This window comes from Cheilinus undulatus, linkage group 24 (genome assembly GCF_018320785.1).
Source record: "Cheilinus undulatus linkage group 24, ASM1832078v1, whole genome shotgun sequence".
In the NCBI taxonomy this organism is placed as follows: domain Eukaryota; kingdom Metazoa; phylum Chordata; class Actinopteri; order Labriformes; family Labridae; genus Cheilinus; species Cheilinus undulatus.
This window is the reverse complement of record NC_054888.1, coordinates 10,407,055-10,429,711: the sequence shown is the minus strand read 5'-3', so window position 1 is coordinate 10,429,711 and position 22,657 is coordinate 10,407,055. Positions and strand designations below refer to the sequence as shown.

The 22,657-nt window shown below is 39.7% G+C and overlaps 1 protein-coding gene across 1 annotated transcript in view; it reads left to right on the top strand.

The window, feature by feature from the left end:
• Positions 1 to 2,272: 2,272 nt before the first annotated feature.
• LOC121506354 (pseudouridine 5'-phosphatase) overlaps positions 2,273 to 22,657 on the top strand; it is a 45,016-nt gene continuing 24,631 nt past the window's right edge. Inside the window, exons 1-3 of the mRNA XM_041782129.1 lie at positions 2,273 to 2,366; positions 3,166 to 3,384; positions 4,335 to 4,564. Of these exons, the coding sequence (XP_041638063.1) occupies positions 2,300 to 2,366; positions 3,166 to 3,384; positions 4,335 to 4,564 (516 nt within the window). The 5' untranslated portion in view covers positions 2,273 to 2,299. The remainder of the gene's footprint in view (positions 2,367 to 3,165; positions 3,385 to 4,334; positions 4,565 to 22,657) is intronic.

Below are 22,657 nucleotides of genomic sequence, written 5' to 3'. Positions count from 1 at the left end.
CTGTTAACATGGAGCTTCCAATTATTCAGAGAACTGTGGCAACGCAGCCAACAGCCTTTTGTCAGTAATTTGCAGTGGCTTGTCTCAGTGACACACTCAAGAGAATGGAGATGTACGGCGCTGAGTCTTGACTTAATAAAATACCTGTTCCTCAGCGTGTCGAAGATGAGCTTCTACAGGCCTGTTTTGTGTTTTATGTGCAGTAAATGAGTGCTGATATTCTCTGTAATGAGAACTCAAATAATTTAACACAGAAAGGTCAGATCTGTTGTCATGGCAAAGACGAATAACAGTAAAATAGGTACTGCATGATTTTTTGTCATTTATCAAGTAAACAAAAAAAGCATCTTTTCACCATCAGCATGAAAATGCTTCACACTTTTTTTTGCTACTTTTCTCCTAGTTGGGACATCTACATTCAGTCCAGACTTAAACTTCTCTTTTTTTTCTTTTGCTAAACTGCTCAAACTCTGTCAGGTGGCACAAGGATCAAGCATGAACATCCCTTTTCAAGTCCAGCCACAAATTCTCTATCGGATTGACTTGGCCATTCTAGATCATTCACCTTGTTGTCTTTCAACCATTTCTGTGTAGCTTAACAAGATTGTTCCACAGGATTTTTCTACATTTGCCAAATTTATTTTACCTTCTACCTTAAGTCTTCCAAGGTCAGCTGCTGAGATGCATCCCCACAGCATGATGCTGCCACCACTGTGCTTCACAGTGGTTGTTTGTTGTTTGTTTTAACCTCTCCGTCTCTTCTTTTTGAAGCATTTTGACCCCGTCCACGAGATGAATTCAGGAGTATACGCAAAAGTTGTCATATCGGCGTTTCATTCACACAGAAATGGCGTTTTGGGAGGCCGTAAACGCCCGGGAGTGAACAAATCTGTAAACGCTTACCGTTTCGTCTCTGTGTGGCCAACTACGTCTTTCTTGAACTGATTACGTCACACGTAGCGTAGCCCACCTACGCTGCATGCACATGTCGAACCAAAACAACAATGGTGGATTACAGGGGTGTGTATGTGCTGCAGAAGCTATTATATATGAGCTTATTATGGCTTTTACAGCAAAATCTGATGCTCCTTTACCACCACCGAGAACAACATACACTGTATGTTCTTAAATGCAACGTGGAGAACAACCAGAAAGGCAACTAGAAGAAAGTTTGTGGCAGTTTTCTGTGATCTTCTTCTCTCTTTTGGTGCATTTCCATGGCAGTAATACAGTGCCACTTACAGGCTTGGCATATATACTACAGCGTTTTCAGTCGTTTTCAGTGGTTCTGTGCTTACGCGGACATTTCCTGAAACGATCCCTTATTTACAGAAAACTCTTTCAAAATGATACGGAAATATAAAGTTTTCACCTGCGTATGGACAAGGCCTTAGAGTGGGCTAAATGTTTGTTGTTTTTATGACTGATAGATGCTTAATAATGCCTCTTACTTAACTGAATTAATCTGAAATATTTATTCCAGGGCTGGCAGGGGCCTGGCAGTTGGATGATGCCCCATGTGTAGATGCTGTAGTCATTCAAGCAAGCATCCCAGGATCAAATCCAACCACTGGCCCCTTATTTTACATACCATTCCCTACTTTCTTTCCCCAGTCTCCTGTGGGAGCCACTAACTAGCTCACAATAATGCCCAGAAAGTTCATCTCAAAGAGGAGAAAATTTGTATTTTTATTTTGCTAAAATGCACTTTAAAATAACACAAAGGCATTTAAAATGCTCTTGTGGACTTAAAAAATACTGATTTCCAGCTAAAATCATCAGAAAGATGGGATAAAATAGTCAAAATCCAATTTTTCCCCCCATTTTGCAATTGTATTGAAATTAGCTTTCTTGTTGCTTACTTTGTTAGCTAAATGTTTTAAAAAATGCATTTGTCTTTGTTTTTCTTTGACTTTATGGCCTTATATTTGTTAATCAAAACCTTATTCGTTCTCTAAATCATAAAACTGTTTCATAGTTGTCCTGAAAATCCTTAAATCATTGACAAAAGATTACTTGATTGAATTTGAACTTTGGAATTATGCTTGGACTTCGTTTCCCACAAGCCATTGCGCTGGAACGCCTGAAAACTATCCCGGGAGCTCTATTTACGAGGAAATTATCCAACTTTGAGATCGAAATTTCATGTAAAAGGAGCATACTTTCTCGTTTCAGTCTGTGTCCAATCACGTAAGTTGTTTGTTGATTGTTTTTATGCTAGTGTATAAATCCCCGTGATAGTTTTGTACGTCCTCATACGTCATATCTGCGACGCGGACTCAAACTCCCGATATCAAACATGTCTCTGCCAGGCAGCTACAAACCTGTAAGCCATGTCATCTTCGACATGGATGGACTGTTATTAGGTCTTTATGAATTTGTGTTATGTGTTTATTAATCATTTCAAACGACGCTTCACCTGTGCTAAAGCTGACGAGACAGAATCTCATTCAGTACGCGGTGTGGCGTTACAGTGCCGGACTCCGTTCGGCATTGTACAAGTTCTCTGTTTGTTGCTCATTGCTAAATTTATATTTTATTTGAGCACAATTAATAAAATTTTTAATCATGGTATAAGCTTATCTTAAATTCGGCATACATGTGTAAAAGCTAAATGTTGTTAACGTTTAGTTTTTTTAAACTTTTACGGTCGCTTCAACGTGGTTAACGTGAGCTTAATGGCCCCCAAAATGATCCACGTTTACAAGAAGTTTTACAATGATGCCGCTGAAACTTCGGGTTTTACTAGAAGTTTAAACTTCATATTTAATTGCATACATGTGCCGAATTAAAGAAGGAGATTTAAGCAGTGTATAAAACAAAAAATTTACCCATTTTGAATGAAATTTCCTGGATTAAAGTGCTTCATTGTAAAGTACCAAGTTTTTAAACGAGGTTCACCATTATGCTGAAGCAGCGTTTATACTGTCTTTACCCCCAAAGTAACCTCTCTAGACTATCCTGTAATGCCTTTTTTTGTCATAATAATGATTAAAAAAAAAAAAAAAAATTATATTTAAGTTTGCCACCATGTTAGGAAATCATAAACATATTATGGCTTCTGTTCATTTTCCTGTTGAAATAGGCATGTGGTAGTCCATAATCTCCCTTAAGTGCCATGAAACTGGAAGTGTTTAATTTCTCAGTCCATGTTTGTCATTGCAGACACAGAGCGGCTGTACACCGTGTCCTTCCAGGAAGTATGCGACCGCTTTGGAAAGCAGTACACCTGGGACGTGAAGTCGTCAGTGATGGGGAAAAAGGCTCTGGATGCTGCCCAGATTATTCGGGACACGTTGGAGCTTCCCATGACAGCCGAAGAGCTGCTGGCTGAAACCAGACGGATACAAGAAAGGATCTTTCCCACTGCCAAGCTGCTGCCAGGTACTCCTGATTCGCCACGCCACGTTGAAATCGAAGAATGCACAAACATGGAACAGTGAAATGCAGCTGATTTGTTCCCAGCTGAAGAGTATGAACTATCATTAGCTCCTGTGTGGGCTGCTGTCCTCTTTATTCTACATGTGGGAGGGACGCTTCCTCTGTTTGTGTACATGTGTGTAGCTTTTGGGGCAAGTGTGCACACAATCTGCTGTGTTATCATCTAGTCAGTGCTAGAGCCAAATTTATCCTCTATTTTCTGAATTTGTGATTTTTTTTCTGCAAAACATCAAATATTATGACCAAATATAATTTTGTTAGTGTTGATGTTGCTGATGGTGTCATATTTAGGTTCATATTGGTCTAATCATGGCCCTTTCATCCAAATACGAACCATAGAGAATGTTCTGAGAGCTAAAAACATGCCTAATAACTGCCTTCATTTGTGTTATATAAGCATGGTGGATGATTCAGCTGCTGCTGCGGTGTCTCATAATTTAATTCCTCGACTGACGCCTAAATTCAACCTTAAAATGTCATGTCATCATTGAATAATAGAGCAGCAAACCTGTGCTACTCATGCTATTAAAAAAAGCTCATGCAGTGCCTGCTAGTACATCTAGGTACTTTCAGTTCGACTGTCTTGATTACTTTATTTTTGTTCACATCAGAGAATAAGACATGTATATGATAGAAAATGCATTTAGTTTAAAAGGTGCAATTTTCTCACTAATGTAAGCTTTATTGCAGCACTTACAGGCTTTTATTCATATTTCAGAAAGGTTTTTCAACTGTTTAGTCGCCACAGTAACACAGAAAAGCTGTATGAAACCTAACCAGGTCTCACTGTCCCCTGCAGCTTTCTTAAACGTTCTCATTGTGTTGCAAATCTCACTCTGAACTGGGCTGTATGCACTGATACTCACCAAATTTTGCTTTGTGCATCCCTTCAGGCGTGGAGCGACTGGTGAACCACCTAAAAGATAATAACATCCCCATAGCTGTGGCCACCAGCTCAGCGGGAGTGACGTTTGAGTTAAAGACGAAGAATCACAAAGATTTCTTCGCTCTCTTTGATCACATCGTGCTGGGCGACGACCCTGACGTGAAGAACAGCAAACCTCAGCCCGACTCGTTCCTCATTTGTGCCAAAAGATTCAACCCGCCGGCTCTTCCTGAGAAGGTTAGTGTAAAAGATAAGTGATGTAATATTTAAATCATATTTGCTTAAAGAGGCTCTGGTGGATGCATTTTTGCTGGCTTTTTTAAAAAATCTGAGCTGAGGTAAGGTGGCCTTCTCCGGATAATTAAATAAAAAATGTTTTCCCTTTCAAATAGGATTGCCTTCAGTGCATTTTAGTGCTAGTCTATTTCAATTTGATCATGTAACTTTTCCTGGCTTTGCGGTAGCACTAGTCACAAGTGATCCTGTGACTATGCTGGCGCATCAACCAGGAGATACTCAGGGGTCAGCAGAGTGGTACATCGCAGTAAATTACAATATTGTGGAAAGCTGATTTATTTCAGTAGTTCAATTAAAAGTATCTTGTAAAATTAGAATATGTGAAAACTGAAGGTGTAACACTCGTATCAGCTAATTAACTTGATTAGCCTGCAAATGTTTTCTGAGCCTTTAAATAATCTATTTGTCTGGTTCAGTAGGCTACATAGTCATAGGGGAAGACTGCTAACTTGACAGATGTCCAGAAGACGGACACTGAAACCCTCCACAAGGAGGGTTAAGACACAGAAGGTAATTATTAAAGAAAGTGGCTGTTAACAGAGTGCTGTATCCAAACAGAAAGTTGAGTGGAAGGATAAAGTGTGGTAGAAAAGATGTTCAAGCAACAGGGATAACCACAGCCTTAAGCAGACTGTCGAGCAAAACCCATTTGAGAATTTGGGGGAGCTTCACAAGGGGTGGACTGAGTCAGTTTATCTATAGCCACCATGCACATATCAGGGAATTTGGATACATCTGTCCCATTCCTCTTGTCAAGCCACTACTTAACCAGAGACAATGTCAGAAGCATCTTACCTGGGCGAAGGAGAAAAAGGGCTGGACTGTCGCTGGAAGATGATCTGACAGGCACAGAATCTAAGATGCTTGAAGTCCAGTATTTCCAGTTTCCACATTCCAGTATGGTTTGGGTAGCAATGTCATCTGCTGGTGTTGGTCCACTGTGTTTTCTGAAGTTCAAGGTCCTTCCAGTTGGACATGCCTGGAAGACCTTCACAGGGAGGTGACCAGGAAGCATCCTGATCAGATCCCTGAACCACCTCAGCTGGCTTCTTTAGTTGTGAAGGAGCAGCGGCTCTACTTCGAGATCCCTCCAGATCTCTCTGAGGCTCAGCCCAGACACGCTCCTGACCACTTGAACTGGCGACCTTATTCTTTTCGGTCATTACCCGAAGCTCATGACCACAGATGAGGGTTAGGTCATAGATTGACTGGTAAATTGAAAGCTTTGCTTTCTGTCTCAGCTCCCTCTTCACCACAATGGCACGCTACAGTTTCTGCAAAACTGCTGATGCTGCACTAGCCCACCTGGTAATCTCACAGCCCATTCTACACTCACTTGTGAACAAGACCCTGAGACACTTGAACTCCTTAACTTGGGGCAAAGACTCACTACCTACCCGTCCCACCACTTGGAAAACTGAAGCAATCCACCGTTTTCTGGCAAAGGACCATGGCCTAAGACTTGGAGGTGCCTATTCTCATACTAACCATTTCACCCTCAGCTGCAAACCGTCCCAGTGCCTGCTGGAGGCCAGTATGCACCTGGAACATATTCGACTTTGTGCTGAGGATGCGGACGCAACTCTCGCTTTGGTCATACAGGGATCTGATGGTTCACTGCAGTGTCCCCGGTACCCCGTATTCCGGCAGTAACCCCCATGTAACACGACCGTGAGCAAAGCCTGGTCCTCTGTTTCATGACCAGGACGGAATCTGCATCTTTCCCCCTGAATCTGAGGTTCAACAATCAGCCAGCGTATCCCTTCCACTGCCCTAGGGTAGGCTTTCCCTGGGAGGCTGAGTAGCGTGATACCCCGATGATTCTAGCCCATCCTTCAGTCCCCGTTTTTAAGAATGGGAGCCGCTACACAAGTTTGCCACTCCACAGGCACCGCCCCAGACCAGCAATGTCTAAAGCAGGGTTGTCAAACTCAAGGCTCGGGGGCCAGATCCGGCCCGTGGTGCAGTTTTTCCCGGCCCGCAGAATCATATCATGTTTTAATTAGTACTGGTCTGAGGTCTGCAGATTTCCTCCAGTATAGAAATGTAAATTTAACCTTGAAGATTTAAAATAGCCTTTAAGTCATAAAAATTTGAAAAAGTAAAGAATGAAAATAACTACATAGAAGGTAAGGAATGGGGGAGAGAAATTAATTTGTGTTTTCATGTAATGTTTTCAATTTGCATCTCAAAATTCTCACTTAAACTTCGCATTTTGACTTTTTCTCTCATATAGTGAGCTTTTAGATTCCAATTATAAATGTCAAGTCATATTTTAAAATTTCAAGATCATGAATTCAAATTTAAACTCATAAATATAACTTTTAATCCAATATTTTGACTTTTTGAACTCATAATTGAAAATGACCTTGTGACCTTTTTTGACTCCTAACTTTGATTTGTAATCCATATTTCGACCTTTTAAACTCATGATTTTTACTTTCTATCCCATATATTTGCCTTTTACAAACCTTAATTTGACTTTTAATTGTATGTTTCGGCCTTTATGACTGATAGAGTTGACTTTTGAGTTTGTGTTCTGACCTTTTTAACTAATATTTTGAGTTTTTATCTCAGATTTTGAGCTTTTAAACTTATCATTTTGACTTTTTTTAAAATCTTAAAATCATTCATCATCAGTTTATCCGCATCTTAATGTAAAAATAAGGTTGACAGTTTATGGTAAAATGTTGACCCTGTTGGGCCCTCAGGTTAGACCTAAATTCAAATTTCGGCGCTGCTGTGGTTGAGTCTGACACCCTTGGTCTAAAGCCATCAGCATCTCAGGTCGAATATCGTCTACACCTTTGGCTTTTTGACTACCTTAGTGACCGTAAAGGATTTGAGCCTTCGTCTATATCTTCAGACTCGGTATTCCCCTCAGAGAGCTTGCTACTATATAGCACCTTCCATTCAGAAAAAACCCAACAAAAAACAAGTACAACTCTTGGTGTTGAGTGTTAAAATATTCATGTGTGCATGATGCAATAAGTGCACACTTGGCAGAACTTCTAGTCAAACTAGAGGAGAACTCAAAGAACACAGATCTTCGACAAGGTCAAGTGTGCAACTTGCTCTGACTCAAGGATGAACTTGTTAGATTTCGGTGAAATATGGAGGTCTCATGTTTATCCCTCGCTCCGAGGGACTTTTTTTTTCAGACTTTGCACAAACGTTCCCTTTGACTCAAGATAGAAGTGCTGTTATTTCGGAGCTCAAAGGTTAAATTTCAAGGTTCTTTGAGTCAACATTATTCCCTGCTTCTGCACATGATATCTCAAGTACCCTTCCGAGGCATGAGCATCATATTTGTGGGTTGTCTGTGTGTCCAGACTTTTATGACCGTGATAGCTCAAGAGCATTTCCTTAAAGTTGAATGAACTGGTTGGATTTTGGAGGTCAAAATTTAAATCCAGCCCTTCTTCAGTGCAGTGCTTTTACAGTCTGGTTATTGTGTACATCATAGATATAACCACCATGCTGTAGTTACAGTATTTACCTGCATTTTCAGTTGAAGATGTCACTGTTTTTCAAACCAGCATCATTCTGACTAACACATGAATAAACCCAGAGCTGTCAATCATCTCCACCTGTCTCCTTTCCTTGTCTTTATTCTCTCTGTCTCTATAATTTAGACTGTTTATTCTATGTTAATAACAATAATCCCTGCAGAACTCAAAGAACAGGTTCAGATTCAAAACAGGATCCTTTATTTATCAGAGCTGTTATCTGCTTCCTTTTATCATGAAGCAAACAGGAAACTGGGGTTTGGGGACAGCGAGTGGGTCATTCAACTCTAAATGAACTTGACAAAAAACACAAAAAACAACTTCTATGTGACGCAGAAAGGCTCTGATGAAGTCACAGTAAAAATGCATATTTAAACCTGCTCTTGATCTGGTTTACTAATGTATAAAGACAGAACATGTTTCCTCTTTTGTATTTAATCAAACATTTTTGTCTTTTGCATCTAAACATTTGGAAAGCTGCAGTGGTGTTTTTTTTTTTTTTGCTAAAAATCCCCAAAAGGTGGTGATTCATTTTTGTTGATATTTAGACCATGATCTCTGGATGTAAATGAAAACAACAAAACACTCCTTGATAGCATGCAGCACAATGTGGACTAAGCTTGCAACAGTTTAACTGGTTTAAATGAAAACTTTTCTGATAGCTTTATGATAAATGCAAGCTGAACTTCTTTGCAAAGTCAGTGCCAATGCATGATGCTGAGTTTTTGCTGATATCAGATATGCTGACATTTGCAAATTCATTTTAGGCATTACATACATTGATAGTGGTATGTAAATGTAGTTCAAACATACATGATATAGACCGGTATTTACAGCTGATACAGGCTGATATTTACAGCTGATATAGGCCGATATTTACAGCTGATATAGGCCGATATTTACAGCTGATATAGGCCGATATTTACAGCCGATATAGGCTGATATTTAAAGCTAATATATGCTGATATTAACAGCTGATATAGGCTGATATTTACAGCTGATATAGACCGATATTAACAGCTAATATAAAGTGATATTTACAGCTGGTACATGCTGATATTAACAGCTGATATAGGCTGATATTTACAGCTGATATAGGCCGATATTTACAGCTGATATAGGCCGATATTTACAGCTGATATAGGCCGATATTTACTGCTGATATAGGCCGATATTTACAGCTGATATAGGCCAATATTTACAGCTGATATAGGCCAATATTTACAGCTAATATAGGCCAATATTTACAGCTGATATAGGCCAATATTTACAGCTGATATAGGCCGATATTTACAGCCGATTTAGGCTGATATTTACAGCTAATATAAGCTGATATTTACAGCTGGTATATGCTGATATTTACAGCTGATATAGGCTGATATTTACAGCTAATATAAGCTGATATTTACAGCTAGTATATGCTGATATTTACAGCTGATATAGGCTGATATTTACAGCTGATATATGCTGATATTTACAGCTGATATAGGCCAATATTTACAGCTGATATAGGCCAATATTTACAGCTGATATAGGCCAATATTTACAGCTGATATAGGCCGATATTTACAGCCGATTTAGGCTGATATTTACAGCTAATATAAGCTGATATTTACAGCTGGTATATGCTGATATTTACAGCTGATATAGGCTGATATTTACAGCTAATATAAGCTGATATTTACAGCTAGTATATGCTGATATTTACAGCTGATATAGGCTGATATTTACAGCTGATATATGCTGATATTTACAGTTGGTACATGCTGATATTAACAGCTGATATAGGCTGATATTTACAGCTGATATAGGCCAATATTTACAGCTGATATAGGCCAATATTTACAGCTGATATAGGCCAATATTTACAGCTGATATAAGCCAATATTTACAGCTGATATAGGCTGATATTTACAGCTGGTATATGCTGATATTTACAGCTGATATAGGCTGATATTTACAGCTGATATATGCTGATATTTACAGCTGATATAGGCCGATATTTACTGCTGATATAGGCCGATATTTACAGCTGGTATATGCTGATATTTACAGCTGATATAGGCTTATATTTACAGCTGATATATGCTGATATTTACAGCTGATATAGGCCGATATTTACTGCTGATATAGGCCGATATTTACAGCTGATATAAGCTGAAATTTACAGCTGATATAGGCTGATATTTACAGCTGATATAGGCTGATATTTACAGCTGATATAGGCTGATATTTACAGCTGATATAAGCTGAAATTTACAGCTGATATAGGCTGATATTTACAGCTGATGTAGGCTGATATTTACAACTGATATAAGCTGATATTTACAGTTGATACAGGCTTTTTTAAAAGGAAACTGTAGACACATTAAACATGTCAGACTACAGCAATCATAGAAAAAGCTTCAGAATCCTATGTAATGAAAGCTTAGGAAAATGATTCTTAGTAAACAAAAATAATCAGTGTGTAGCTACTCTAGCACCAAGATATGTTAGCATAATCCAAACTTCTGGAGTGTCAGGCTGGTTGACATATTAGATAAATATCATGGTAACTCTGATCTTCAGTGAAAACATGAACGGCTCTTCAGCACACTGAGCAGTCCTCATGTCAACATAATGTCGAACACTTTGTATTATACCAGCTGGTATGCTGCTCAGTGTCAGCAGATTGCTCCTCATTCACAGCTGATGCTTGCAGTGATGCAGCAGGTCGTCATGTCGGCCGCTCTCTGCTCTCACAAGCTCTCACACACTTCCAGCAGCTCACTTTGATCAGAAGTGGAGAGCTTTCTGGGTTCACGGGCTTTTTAAGAGATATTTTCAGACTCTCTGGAAGTCTTTCTCTGAGTTGAGTCAGTCTAAAATAGCTGCCAAATATCTGTAAAAAGGCACCAAATGACAGCGAGAGGGCTGACCTACTTTTATGGGAATAAACTCTATGAAGACCACACGCTTAGGAAAACGGTAGAATTATGCTGATTTTAACCAATTCATTGTTAACTGGTGTTCAGTACCATTAAATAAAGGATTGCTTAGCTCTGTATAAATTATATAAAGCAGCTGGAAAACTCCATGGCACTTTGTGTTTATGTTATTAACTTAGTGTCAATTTTGAGGTGTACCATAATAACTGAAAGGTTTTTTAGCAGCTGTTTCTTGTGATTTATGGCTAAATGAAAAGAGTCAAGGCCTTTGCACACCCAGAAATGCTAACTTAAACTGCACGATTTTGTCTTGTTGGACCCTTCTGCAGTACAGGGGCATCATGTTAATCATCTACCTTGACAAGCCTTCCAGGGCCAGCTGCCAAGAAGCATCCCCACAGCATGATGCTGCCACCACTGTTCTTCACAGTGGGGTTGGTGTGTTTGTGGTCTTGTCTGATGGCGAAAAGGCACCATTTCAGGGTTGGATTTTTTTCATATCCATCCCCATACTTTTCCATAATCTTTTCTCCGAGTTGCTTGGAGTGTTCCTTTTGTCTTCATGGTGTAATTGTAGCCATGAATGCTGATCTACCAGTGACTGGACCTTCCAGACACAGGTGTCTTTATACGACAATCACTTGAGACACATTCACTGTACTCAGGTGATCCCCATTTCAATTGTGAGACTGCTAGGACCAATTGGCTGGACCTCTGTTGAATTAGGTCAGTCATTTAAAGGGAGTGAATATTTATACAGTCACTTAGCTGTTTCTTTTTTTTTTAATAAAAAGCCCAATTATATGGACCATGATTGATTTTTAAAGTCAGTAAAATGGTAAAACTTTCAGGGAGGCTAATACTTTTTATAGCGCTTGTATGATTGAGCTTCAAAAGGTATTAAATGATAATGTTATAACTACACTTCCCTGTGAGTCTCAACATCTTTGTCTCCAGTGACCTGAACCTGAACTTCCAGGTTTACTAGTATTTGGATGTTTTTTTTTTTGTCAACTGATGAACTGAGAAACCCATTTGACACTGTTTTATGTCATTTCCAAAGCTCTGCCTTCGACGAGCACAGCCCTCTTTATTCACTTTGTTCACCATAGCTGAGCACAAAGATTGAACTGGCAATGCGCCTTTGCAACATGAACTCTGTGAAAAATTAATTGAATTTTTCTAAAGGAGGAAAAGTTCCTCTAATACAAAGTATTTCCTATTAACAGCTGCCCACGCATGATGTAGTCAGCATTAATGCAAACAGGTCTGATGGAAATGATCTCAAGCTTTATAGGGTATTGATTTTAGTGTTTCAGAGGATGTGTCCATGCTCTTCTGACACTGTTTCTACAAGATCTTTCAAAGAAGAAATCCTGGATGGAAATAGGAGAGACATTCTTTAAGGGAAAATCTTTAAAACCATTGTTAATTGTGGCATATTTTAGTGTTTAAAACATGAATAGGGACAAGAAAAGCTCAAATAGATTGCTTCAACCAGAAGCTGGGATGCAGGCTATGATGGCTACAATGCTGTCTTGTGTGGTTATAGAAAAGCTTTAACAGCAAAAAAAAAAAAAAAAAAAAAAAAAGAAATCACTGTCTCCCCTATTAAAAAGCTCCACCTCTGCAGGGGTCTTTTCCTCTAACATTGTCAGAAACTTAAACTAACAATCTGAGCCTGTCAGCACTGATTTGCATGTTGTAGCCTTCAGCAATCCATCCATTTTCTTCCGCTTATCCAGGCTTGGGTTGCAGTTGCAGGAGGCTAATGCTGCCTACACACTAGACAATGCTGAGATTGATTTGGCTCCCCAATAAGCCCCGAGTGGATGGTCTTAAATGTTCAGGGAAACGTCACCAACCTGATGTATTGTACTGCTCACAGAAGCACAACTATTCTGTCCTTTTAGCTAGGATTCTATCCTTATACTTGGGTAGATTATATACTGGCGCTACGAAAGTGAATGCATGCGAGGCCAACCTGCCGACAACGCCAGTTGTCCTATATTTCTGCTTTTTCTTCGAAGTCAGAATAAATGATCAGATACATGTCTGTACATGTAACTTTAACGTCTGTTCACCTATTCAAACTGTAATTAACTTAATTGAAGGATTAGTTGGATTAACTCATACTATGTCAAGTTCAACTCATCATATTGACGGCAAACTTCATTTGATCTCTTCTCAATCAATTCAACCTGGCAGCAAAAGATATCTGGGAATGACATGGAGACTTCATCTGAGCTCCAACTGTATTCTGACAAGTTTCATAATGTGTTTGTCTTTGCTAATATGACTAAACATAGCATTGCAGGCTAGGAGGAAGGATTCTTTCCCTATGGGATGCCCAACCCCCAACTATGATGCAATACCAACTATATATGTTTCAGCCAGGCCCACATTGTCCAGAAACACACAGTTTGTGGTTAAAAATATTTTTCCTTATCGTAGGTTTTAATTTGCACTTATGGCTGTTATTTATATCAAATGGAGTGGCTGTTCTGGGATCCCCCTACTCTTCCGTGAGCCTACGTAGCAAGCATCAAGCATGAACAGCACGCTCTGGCCTTTCCTGTGCCAACAGGGAAAGCTTGAGGCAGGGAGAGAAGCAGCAAAAATCCCAGAGCAGTGTGGACTAGCTGGCAACAGAATAACATGGATTAAGTCAGAAGCGGAATAAAGGAGGAGCTGGGGTGGAGGAGGGTTGCACAAAGACGTCTTGCTGACGGAGCAGACAGAGCAGTTTGAATATGGCAGCACAAGCCCTAGGCTAGTCTTTCTCATGGGAAAAAGGTAGCTGACAGTTTTAGTCGACGAAATTTACCCTGTTGTAGTCACAACACATCAAAGACAGAAACTTTCCTTATTAATTTCTCTTTGTTAAATTTTTCTTGAAGGCATATGTGACAAGTTTTTTTGACCTTCTTTCAAAGGAACCTTGCATGATCAGACAAATTCCCCATATTTGATGGATATTTGAATCTCTTGTTTGTATATTGAATAAGAAAATCACTAGATATCTGCATTTTGAGTAAATTTGAACGTATAAACTCACCAGAATGTTGCCATGTTTTGGTCCACACTTGTAGTGCAAAGTCATATGATATACATTTGAGCCACCATTGTTTTGTGGCCCACTTTTACCAAAAACTCGCTTAATTCTGCGTAGAAGCTGTACTCATCTGTTACACTGTATAGCCTAGCTTCCTTCTTCTTAAAGGAGCAATGCTAATTAAAAAAGCTGGGGGCTAAGGCCACTACTGCTGCTACACACCTTAGCCCAACTTCAAAAATACTGAAATATCCCTTCAACCCAGTAAGCTGAGTATGGCTTGGGACACCAAAAAGCTTAACAGTCACATGACTGAAGGAACATGTGTAAAATGAATTAAACTGTTTGTAGATTTAGGCTCAGTCTGATCAAAATGAACTGATCAGTTTTGTCTCAGAAGGTTCTGATTATCTGCTCTCCCTTGATGCTTTGTGCTGCTTTTAAAGGCCGGAGAAAGTGCCCTATTTTACTGAGATATAGCGGTAGTAAACATTTCTTTTTGCCCTCTAAACATACAGTAACATCAGATCTTCATCAGCCAGTAGCTCTGCCTCCCCCACTATAATAATCCTTAACCTTAATAAAAATGATGGGCTCTATATCTCACAGTTTAACTATAAAGCCCTGCATTTGCAGACGGTGCCTGGATAATATAAAATCGTGTGTGCACTCAGGAAGAAATCACTCAAAAAGTGAGCAATGATTGCATCTTCCTTGTACTGCATTTGGATATTTGCAGCCTAATTTAACTGAGGCATCGGATAGATATATCCTCCTCTGCTCTCACTTAAAAGGCTTTTTGCTGCAAATAGGTGCGCCTGTGGCACTGCACACCTGATTTTTTAATCTGCAGCCAGCCACGGTTAGGGCTGGCATTTTTCTTGATGAGATATGAAACTGAGGCTCAGAGGGGGAATCGACAGAGTGTTCAGTGGAATAACGAATGATGATGCGTCACTCCCCGGCTCCCACTCCGTGACGGAGGGGGGGAGCAGACAGAGGCGAGGCTGCAGGGAGGAGGGTGGAGAGGACGGTGTAAACAGAAGAAACAGCCGTATGGTAATGACATACATCCAATTGTCAGTTCTTCCTGCCCTGATTTCAACTCTGATGCAAACAGCAGTGTGTTTTTAGTCACTAAGGAAGAGAAGTGCTGTATTCATACATTTAACTCCACATAGATACAGTTAGGTTGCAAAAATATGATATTGTCAGTAATGCACAAGCTTTGATTGCATCCAGCCCCATGTTCTTACTGCTGAAATGTCTGCTTTTGACTTTGGCACTATATGTGGGTTAATCAAGTTCTTAACAATGAGGTCATTAAATTCATATCAGGGCAGAACTAACACCAATGATGGTTTTGATACCAGTTTATCGCCTCAGGGGTGTGGTTTGTCACTAATAAATGTCAAAATTGCATATTTGTGTATTTTTATGATATGTTTAGCCTAGGTGGACTTCTGTTGCAAACAAAATTGTCCCCCTTTGACAAATCAGTCCAATCCAGTTTTACCTAATCCAATCAAAATTTAGCCCTGTCTACTCCAACCTAGTCTAATCTGGTCCAATACAATCCATTCCGATCTAGTTCAGTCTGATCCACTCTCTTCCAGTCCAATCCGACCTAGTACAATCCAGTCCAATCCAACCCAGTCTGCGCCAATCCAATCTAATCCAATCTAGCTCTGTTTTATCCGACCAAGTGCAATCCATTCCAGTCCAGTCCAATTCAAGCCACTCCAACCTAGCACGGTTCACTCCAGTCCAGCCTAGTCCAATCCAATCCATTCTGCACAATCCAGTCCAACCCAACCCAACCTACTCAACTCCGATCCAATTCATTAGACTCGAGTCTAACCCAAACTTGTCCAATCTAGTCCAGTCCATTACAAACTAGCACAATCCAATCCAACACAACCCAAACCAAACCAGTCCAATCCAACCCAACCTAGCACAATCAATCTGATCCAACCTAATCCAGTACAATATATAGTCCAGTCTCTTCTCATCTATCCCAGTCCACTCCAATACAACCTAGTCCAATCCAATCTGGTCTAGTCCAGTCCCATCCAGTCCAGTCCATTTCAAACTAATCCCATCTAATCAAGTCTAATCCAGTCCACTCCAACCTAGTTCAATCCAAACTTGTCCTATCCAATCTAATCCATTCTAGTCCAGCCCAGTCCAGCCTAGCACAGTCTACTTCAATCCATCCTAGTCCAGTCTGATTCAGTCTTGTCCAGTCCAATCTGGCCTAGTCCAATACAATCCAATCTAGCACAATCCAGTCCAATCCAACCCAGTCTGCGCCAGTCCAATCTTATCAAATCTAGTTCAGTTTTATCCAACAAAGCACAATCCATCCTAGTCCAATCAATCCAATTCAATCAACCCCAACCTAGCACAGTTCACTCCAGTCCAACCTAGCCCAATCCAATCAATCCTTGTACAGTCCAATCCAACCAATCCCAACCTAGTCAACTCAAATCCAATCCATTATACTCCAGTCTAATCCAACCTTGTCCAATCTAGTCCAGTCCATTACAACCTAGCACAATCCAATCCAACCTGGTCCAGAGCAGTCCAATCCAACCCAACCTAGCACAATCAAATCCAATCCAACCTAATCCAGTCCAATATATAGTCCAGTCTCTTCTAATCCAGTCCACTCCAATACAATCCAATCTGGTCTAGTCCAATCCCATCCAGTCCAGTCTATTTCAAACTGATCCCATCTAATCCAACCTAGTGCAGCCCAGTCCATCTTAGCACAGTCCTATCCAGTCAAGTCCAATCTAATCCAAATTAGTCCAGTGTTATCCAATCAAGTCTTATCCAACCCAGTCCAATTTGATGTAATCCAATCCATTCCAATTCAATCCAGTTCCTCTTAATTCTATCCCACAATTCAGGAATCCATTCCATTTAAATCTAATTCTATCCCGTCAAGTCCAGTTCAGTCCAACTCAATGCAATCTATTCAAGTTCAATTTGGTTATCAGATCTAATCTTATTTCCCCTTTTGGAAGTTGATATGGTCACCAAGTTAAAACAGAAAAGTTGCAGTAGTTAGATGAAGTTGCAGGGCTGTGCAGAACTCCCAGTGATTGGCTGAATTCACAATAATTGCTCAGTCTTTCATAGCCAAGTGTAAGGCACTACTTTGTGCTCTAAAGACTACATTGAATGAACAACTTATGAGCACTTAGCACTTAAAAAGGAAACCAAACCACTTACCTACACTACATTTAACATTTCCATATAAAGTCTTAACGTTCGTGTGTATCTGGCAGTGGTAAAGGTGAATGTGGTGGTCATTTTGTCAGGGCAGTAATGGGCCAGTTTAATGTTCAGTAAGGACTTTTCATACCTTAATTGTACCCGATTTGAATCCACGGATTATAAAAGACTTTCTCAGGTGTAATGCCTCGTATGATTAATGACGGAGGAAGAAGCGCTCCTCTCTGACATCAACGCGAGCATGAACTTGCTCACTTTCATGTTTCATTAATCTTCTTCAGGCTGCTGAGCACACCTTTGGTAAAAATCTCCCGTCTCATCAACAGTGTTACTTTGGACTCGTGAAAAATGTCTCTGCTCTCTCAGAGGAAAAGAGAGCAGCGCTTTTTCTTTCAGTTTTGGTCAGCTCAGACAGCGGCGTCGACACCACATTACTCACCTGTGAGGCCGGCGAGCTGCACTACTCTGCCCCTGGCTCTCAGCATCACATTGAATCACATCAGGTCATGTTTTTGCTTCGCTGCAGGGGACATTTTCATAAAGTCTTTGTGAGTTGGACAGTTTCCTCACTCTTCTTTCACTCCAGCAGTCGAATGTTAATAAGCTCCGATACTCGTCTGTCAGTAGTGAGTCAAAACTAGGGGAAAATATGCAGAAAATATTTACCTTTACTTAAATTGAATCTGAAGACGTGTCCCCCTCAATGCTTCTAAATTTTTTCCTTTTTATTAAGGCTGACATGTTGGTGTATGTAATTATTACAACAAGCTTCAGTAAAACTAAGATAATGCTGTTTTTTGCCAAATTATCTGTAAGGCTGATGATTGCAGTTCCCTAACTGCAAAACAGAACTTACTGAAATCCCTTTTTCAGGCATTAATTGCTGGATTGGATTAAACTGGACTCGGTTAGATTGGATGGGATTGCATCGGTCCAGGTTGGATTGAACTGGCTTGATTTGGATTAGATAAAATTGGATTGTATTGTATTTGATTGCCTGCAATTTCGTGGATTAGACTGAACTAGATCAATTTTATTTATCGCACTTGCTTGAGTATTGTCAGTGTGAAACAAACTGATTGATGTGAACTGTAATTACTCAATTTTGCGGATGTTTTTTTATTTTACATATTTTCAAAGCTCTTTTAGACTTAAAGAGTCCCAACACGGGTTGGGTACGTCTGCCCTCACTCATTAACTATGCAGTTAGTTCCAAAATTCTCAGTCTTTCGGGCATTTTCTTTTTCAGAACATCTTTTTTTACATTGCCTTACACACATCCTATTCTATCTACTCATTTTGTTGAAGGAGCAAAGATGAATTAAAGCTTTTAAGAGAGTAGGAGAGAGGTTTTTCACACAGGGCGGATACAGTCAGTGAATTCCCTCTTGGATCTCGGGAGCTTCGGATGTGCAGATAATGATACTGCAAGAACACAGCAAGTATGATTCAGGGCCGGCTCCACCCACATGACTTTTATTGGCTTTCATCCCTCTGAAACCATCAGGGCTTTACAAGGATTCACATAATACTGACTCAAGTCTGTTTCCGACCTGCAGACTGCGGACTTTCATTCAGTAATGACTGTAATGAAAAACCACAGACAGATACAGTTTGTGTCTATTAAGTAATCTTTTTTTATTCATTCTATTTATGGATGGAGCACTTATTTAATTAAAAATCAAATAATAGTGATCCTGGTTGAAAACTACTGCTAAGACACACATTATTGTGCAATTTATGTATTTTTTGTTTTCAAATATTGCCAGCAAAGTCCTGCACATTGCCGAATCTTCATAGATGACATCATCTTAAGCGCTGTCTTACTTACAAAAATATCTGGGAACTTTTCAGTAAAAAAAATGCAGATAACCCCCTACATGCCGTCTCAGTATTGTTGCCGATATTTTGGGCCTGAAAAATTGCAAGAAACATGCTACCGAAAGTCCAGATTTCACAAATATTTTGCCAATCTTATAGGCATGTCTGCCCATAAGATTGGCTGGGCCCCTGACAAACCTAGAGAACTGGCCCCCCTTATTGACGATATCGATGTGTGTTGGGTCAGTAGCATTGGTGGTAGCCATCCTGGCTAACGGTTCCCTTTTAACCATTTTTTTCCAGACAATTTTTGTCTCATTTAAAAGCCACTTTTCATCAACTTTGCACACTTTTTGCCCAGTTTGCCCCTTTTTTCACATTGTTGCCACACTGAATCTCTTTCAACCATTTTAAAACCCTTTTCACCATTTACTTGTCATTTATGCCTCTTTTGACTTTTTTTTTTGCCACTTTCTACCCATTTCTTGCAACTTTTTAACTGCTTTTGTGCCTTTTTTGGCATTTTGAATTTATTTTGCTTTTTTGAACAAATTTTTGCCACTTTCAACCCGTTTTTTGCCTATTAACACATTGTGCCAGTTTCTACCTTTATTGCCACCTTTTAACCACTTTATCTGCTTTTTTTGCAAATTAAAACAAATTTTCCCTTTAACCCATTTTTGCCACTTTCAATCTATTTTTTGCCTGTTAACCCATTCTTGCCACTATCTACCTATAACTTGCCACTTTTAACTGCTTTTCATCACTTTTTCTACAGTTTTTGCCGATTTAAGCCTGTTTTGACATTTTTTAAAAGCATTTTTGCTACTTTTGACCTATTTTTTGTCTGTAAACCTATTTTTTCCACTTTCTACCCATTTTGTCCAACTTTTCAACTGTTTTTCACTGCTTTTTGTTCCTTTTATGACATTTTGAACTTGTTTTGCCTTTTTAAACCAATTTTTGCCACTTTCAGCCCATTTTTTTGCCTATTAACTCATTGAGTGCCAGCCCTTTTATAAAATGGGAAGTGCCTTGTGCCAGCGACCCACAGAATATCTTGTACTATGACTCTGAAAACACAGAATAACTCAAATGAAAGAGCAAACCCTCTATTTCATCATGGAAAAAAAGGTTGTTTGCAGCTTGTTCCGTTCTTGATTTATCTTAAGTTGAATAGAGGCTAGTTTCACCAAAAACACCATTTTTTTTAAAGAAAGCTGAGAAAAATGCATTTTTGTGAAAGACAGTCTGTCAAGCAAAACAGTGATTTGAATGTTATAATTTTGCCTTAAATGACATAAAAGACATCTGAAAATTGTATTACAAATATTATTTTATTGTAAAATAAATACAAAGTACAAAAAAAAACAGCCTACAACTGGAAGGCCTCCACGGGACCCCCGATATGCCTACGTCCTCTCCTGCTTGTGTGTCCTCTGGCACTGCCTGAAAATTATAGTAGTATAATATAAATATGTTATATGGATTATATATGTAATATGTAACGTTAACTTACCTCCATTGCTATGGGACGGAAGTCAAGATCTGCTCCGCTCACTCGGCAGCCATTCATCAGAGTCTGGGTCAAAAAAGTCCATCTCTGAAGTGTCATTGCTGTGTGTATCAAGCTGGCTTTTCTCTCCGATGCACGGGGGAGACCTGGCGGCCTCTTGGCCGGCTGAGGCAGATGAATGGCCGCGCTGATTTCTGTCTGTTTCAGTGAATGACTCTTCCGTGTTCTGACTACGAAGCCCCAAAATTACTCACAGGGAGCGTGAGAGCGCCCCCTTCTGCCAGCTGCCGAAAAAACACTTTGACGTATATACACGTCGATGGCATTCAAGCGTTGGTTTTTAAATGACGTATATATACATCAATGGCACTCAATGAGTTAACACATTTTTGCCATTTCTACCTTTTTTGCCACTTATTAACCACTTTATCTGCTTTTTTGCAAGTTAAAAAAAAAAGTTCCCTTTTAACCCATTTTTTGCCGCTATCTACCTATAACTTGCTACTTTTCACCGCTTTTCATCACTTTTTCTTCAGTTGTTGCTGATTTAAGCCTGTTTTGCCTTTTTTTCCGTTTTTGCCTCTGTTGACCCATTTTTTGTTTGTAAACCTATTTTTGCTTCTTTCTACCCATTTCTTGCAATTTTTAAACCACTTTTAACCACTTTTTCTTTTTTGCTAATTTAAACCCAGTTTGCCTTTATAACCCATTCTTCCCATTTTTTAACTATTTTTGCCTGTTAACGCTTTTTCCACTTTTAACTAATTTTTGGCATTCTAAACCTGTTTTTGCCACTGTTAACCTTTTTTATACCAATTATTGATGATTTTATCTACATTTCCCTCTTTCTTACCCCGAATTTCCATATACAGTGTGTGCGCCGCGGCACGCCGCTGAATGCCGGCGAATTGAACTGCGGAGCACTTCGCTCCCTCTCTAGTCAGTCAGAGCATTTCCATAGCCGGCACTCCAGACTGGCAGCGGCGCGTGCCTGGAGCGCCACTCCGATCTGCTTCGTTTCAAATATGCTGCAGGTCTATTTCGGCGCCGGCCGCTGCCAAACCTCGTAAATTCACCATCGTTCAGAAAGCACCAACCATGGAAATCACAAGAGTAGAACATCTGGTTCTTTCAAAATAAAACACAATGTACAGACTCCCGATTGCAAATCATTACTATATTAACATTACGTCTCATCCTGCAGTGAGAGCAAAGGGTCATCGAGAGGTCATTTGGTCACAGAGCTACAGTGGCACCTTTGATGAGGAACAGTTAAGTTTTGGGGATATTTAGCCAAAGAATTTTACATAAAACCACAGATCCTTTAAGCAAACATGAACCTTTTAACTTCCTAATGTACTCACTCAATTGAGGAAGCAATAATATCATGGACTTATACTGGAAAGGATGATAAATTAACCCCAAAAGGTAAAATAGTCTGCTGTTGACATGCTATTCCTGCATGAACTCGCAGTTCTTCTGTGATCTCTTTCTGATGATCAGGGCTGCGCGCCGTGGCGTGGCGCTCTAGACTCCCTTCCAGTGGGCGAGGTCGCTTGCCTTCGGTCGGAGCAAACCCGTGGCGCTTCGGTGTGCGCAGGCAAGCTGTATATGGAAATTTGGGGTTATGCTTATTTTTGCCACTTCTAACCCCTTATCACCCCTTTTTTTCTGCCTGGTAGCATTTGTTTCACTTCTGTTGACCCATTTTTGGTACTATAAACAGATTTTTGCCACTTCAAATACCATTTTTTAAGAAGAGGGATTTTCATTCTGAAGAAGGCTATATACTACGACATTAATGAATGAAATTATTTGTTGTTTTGATAAGGGTTGCTGCCATTCAGGTTAAAAAAAAAAAAAACAAACACTAAATATGGTTATCACAGCTTAATTTCAAAGGGACCATGATTTTCCTGACCTCCCTGGATCCTTTAATCCCCTCTTATGGGCGACCTTGCT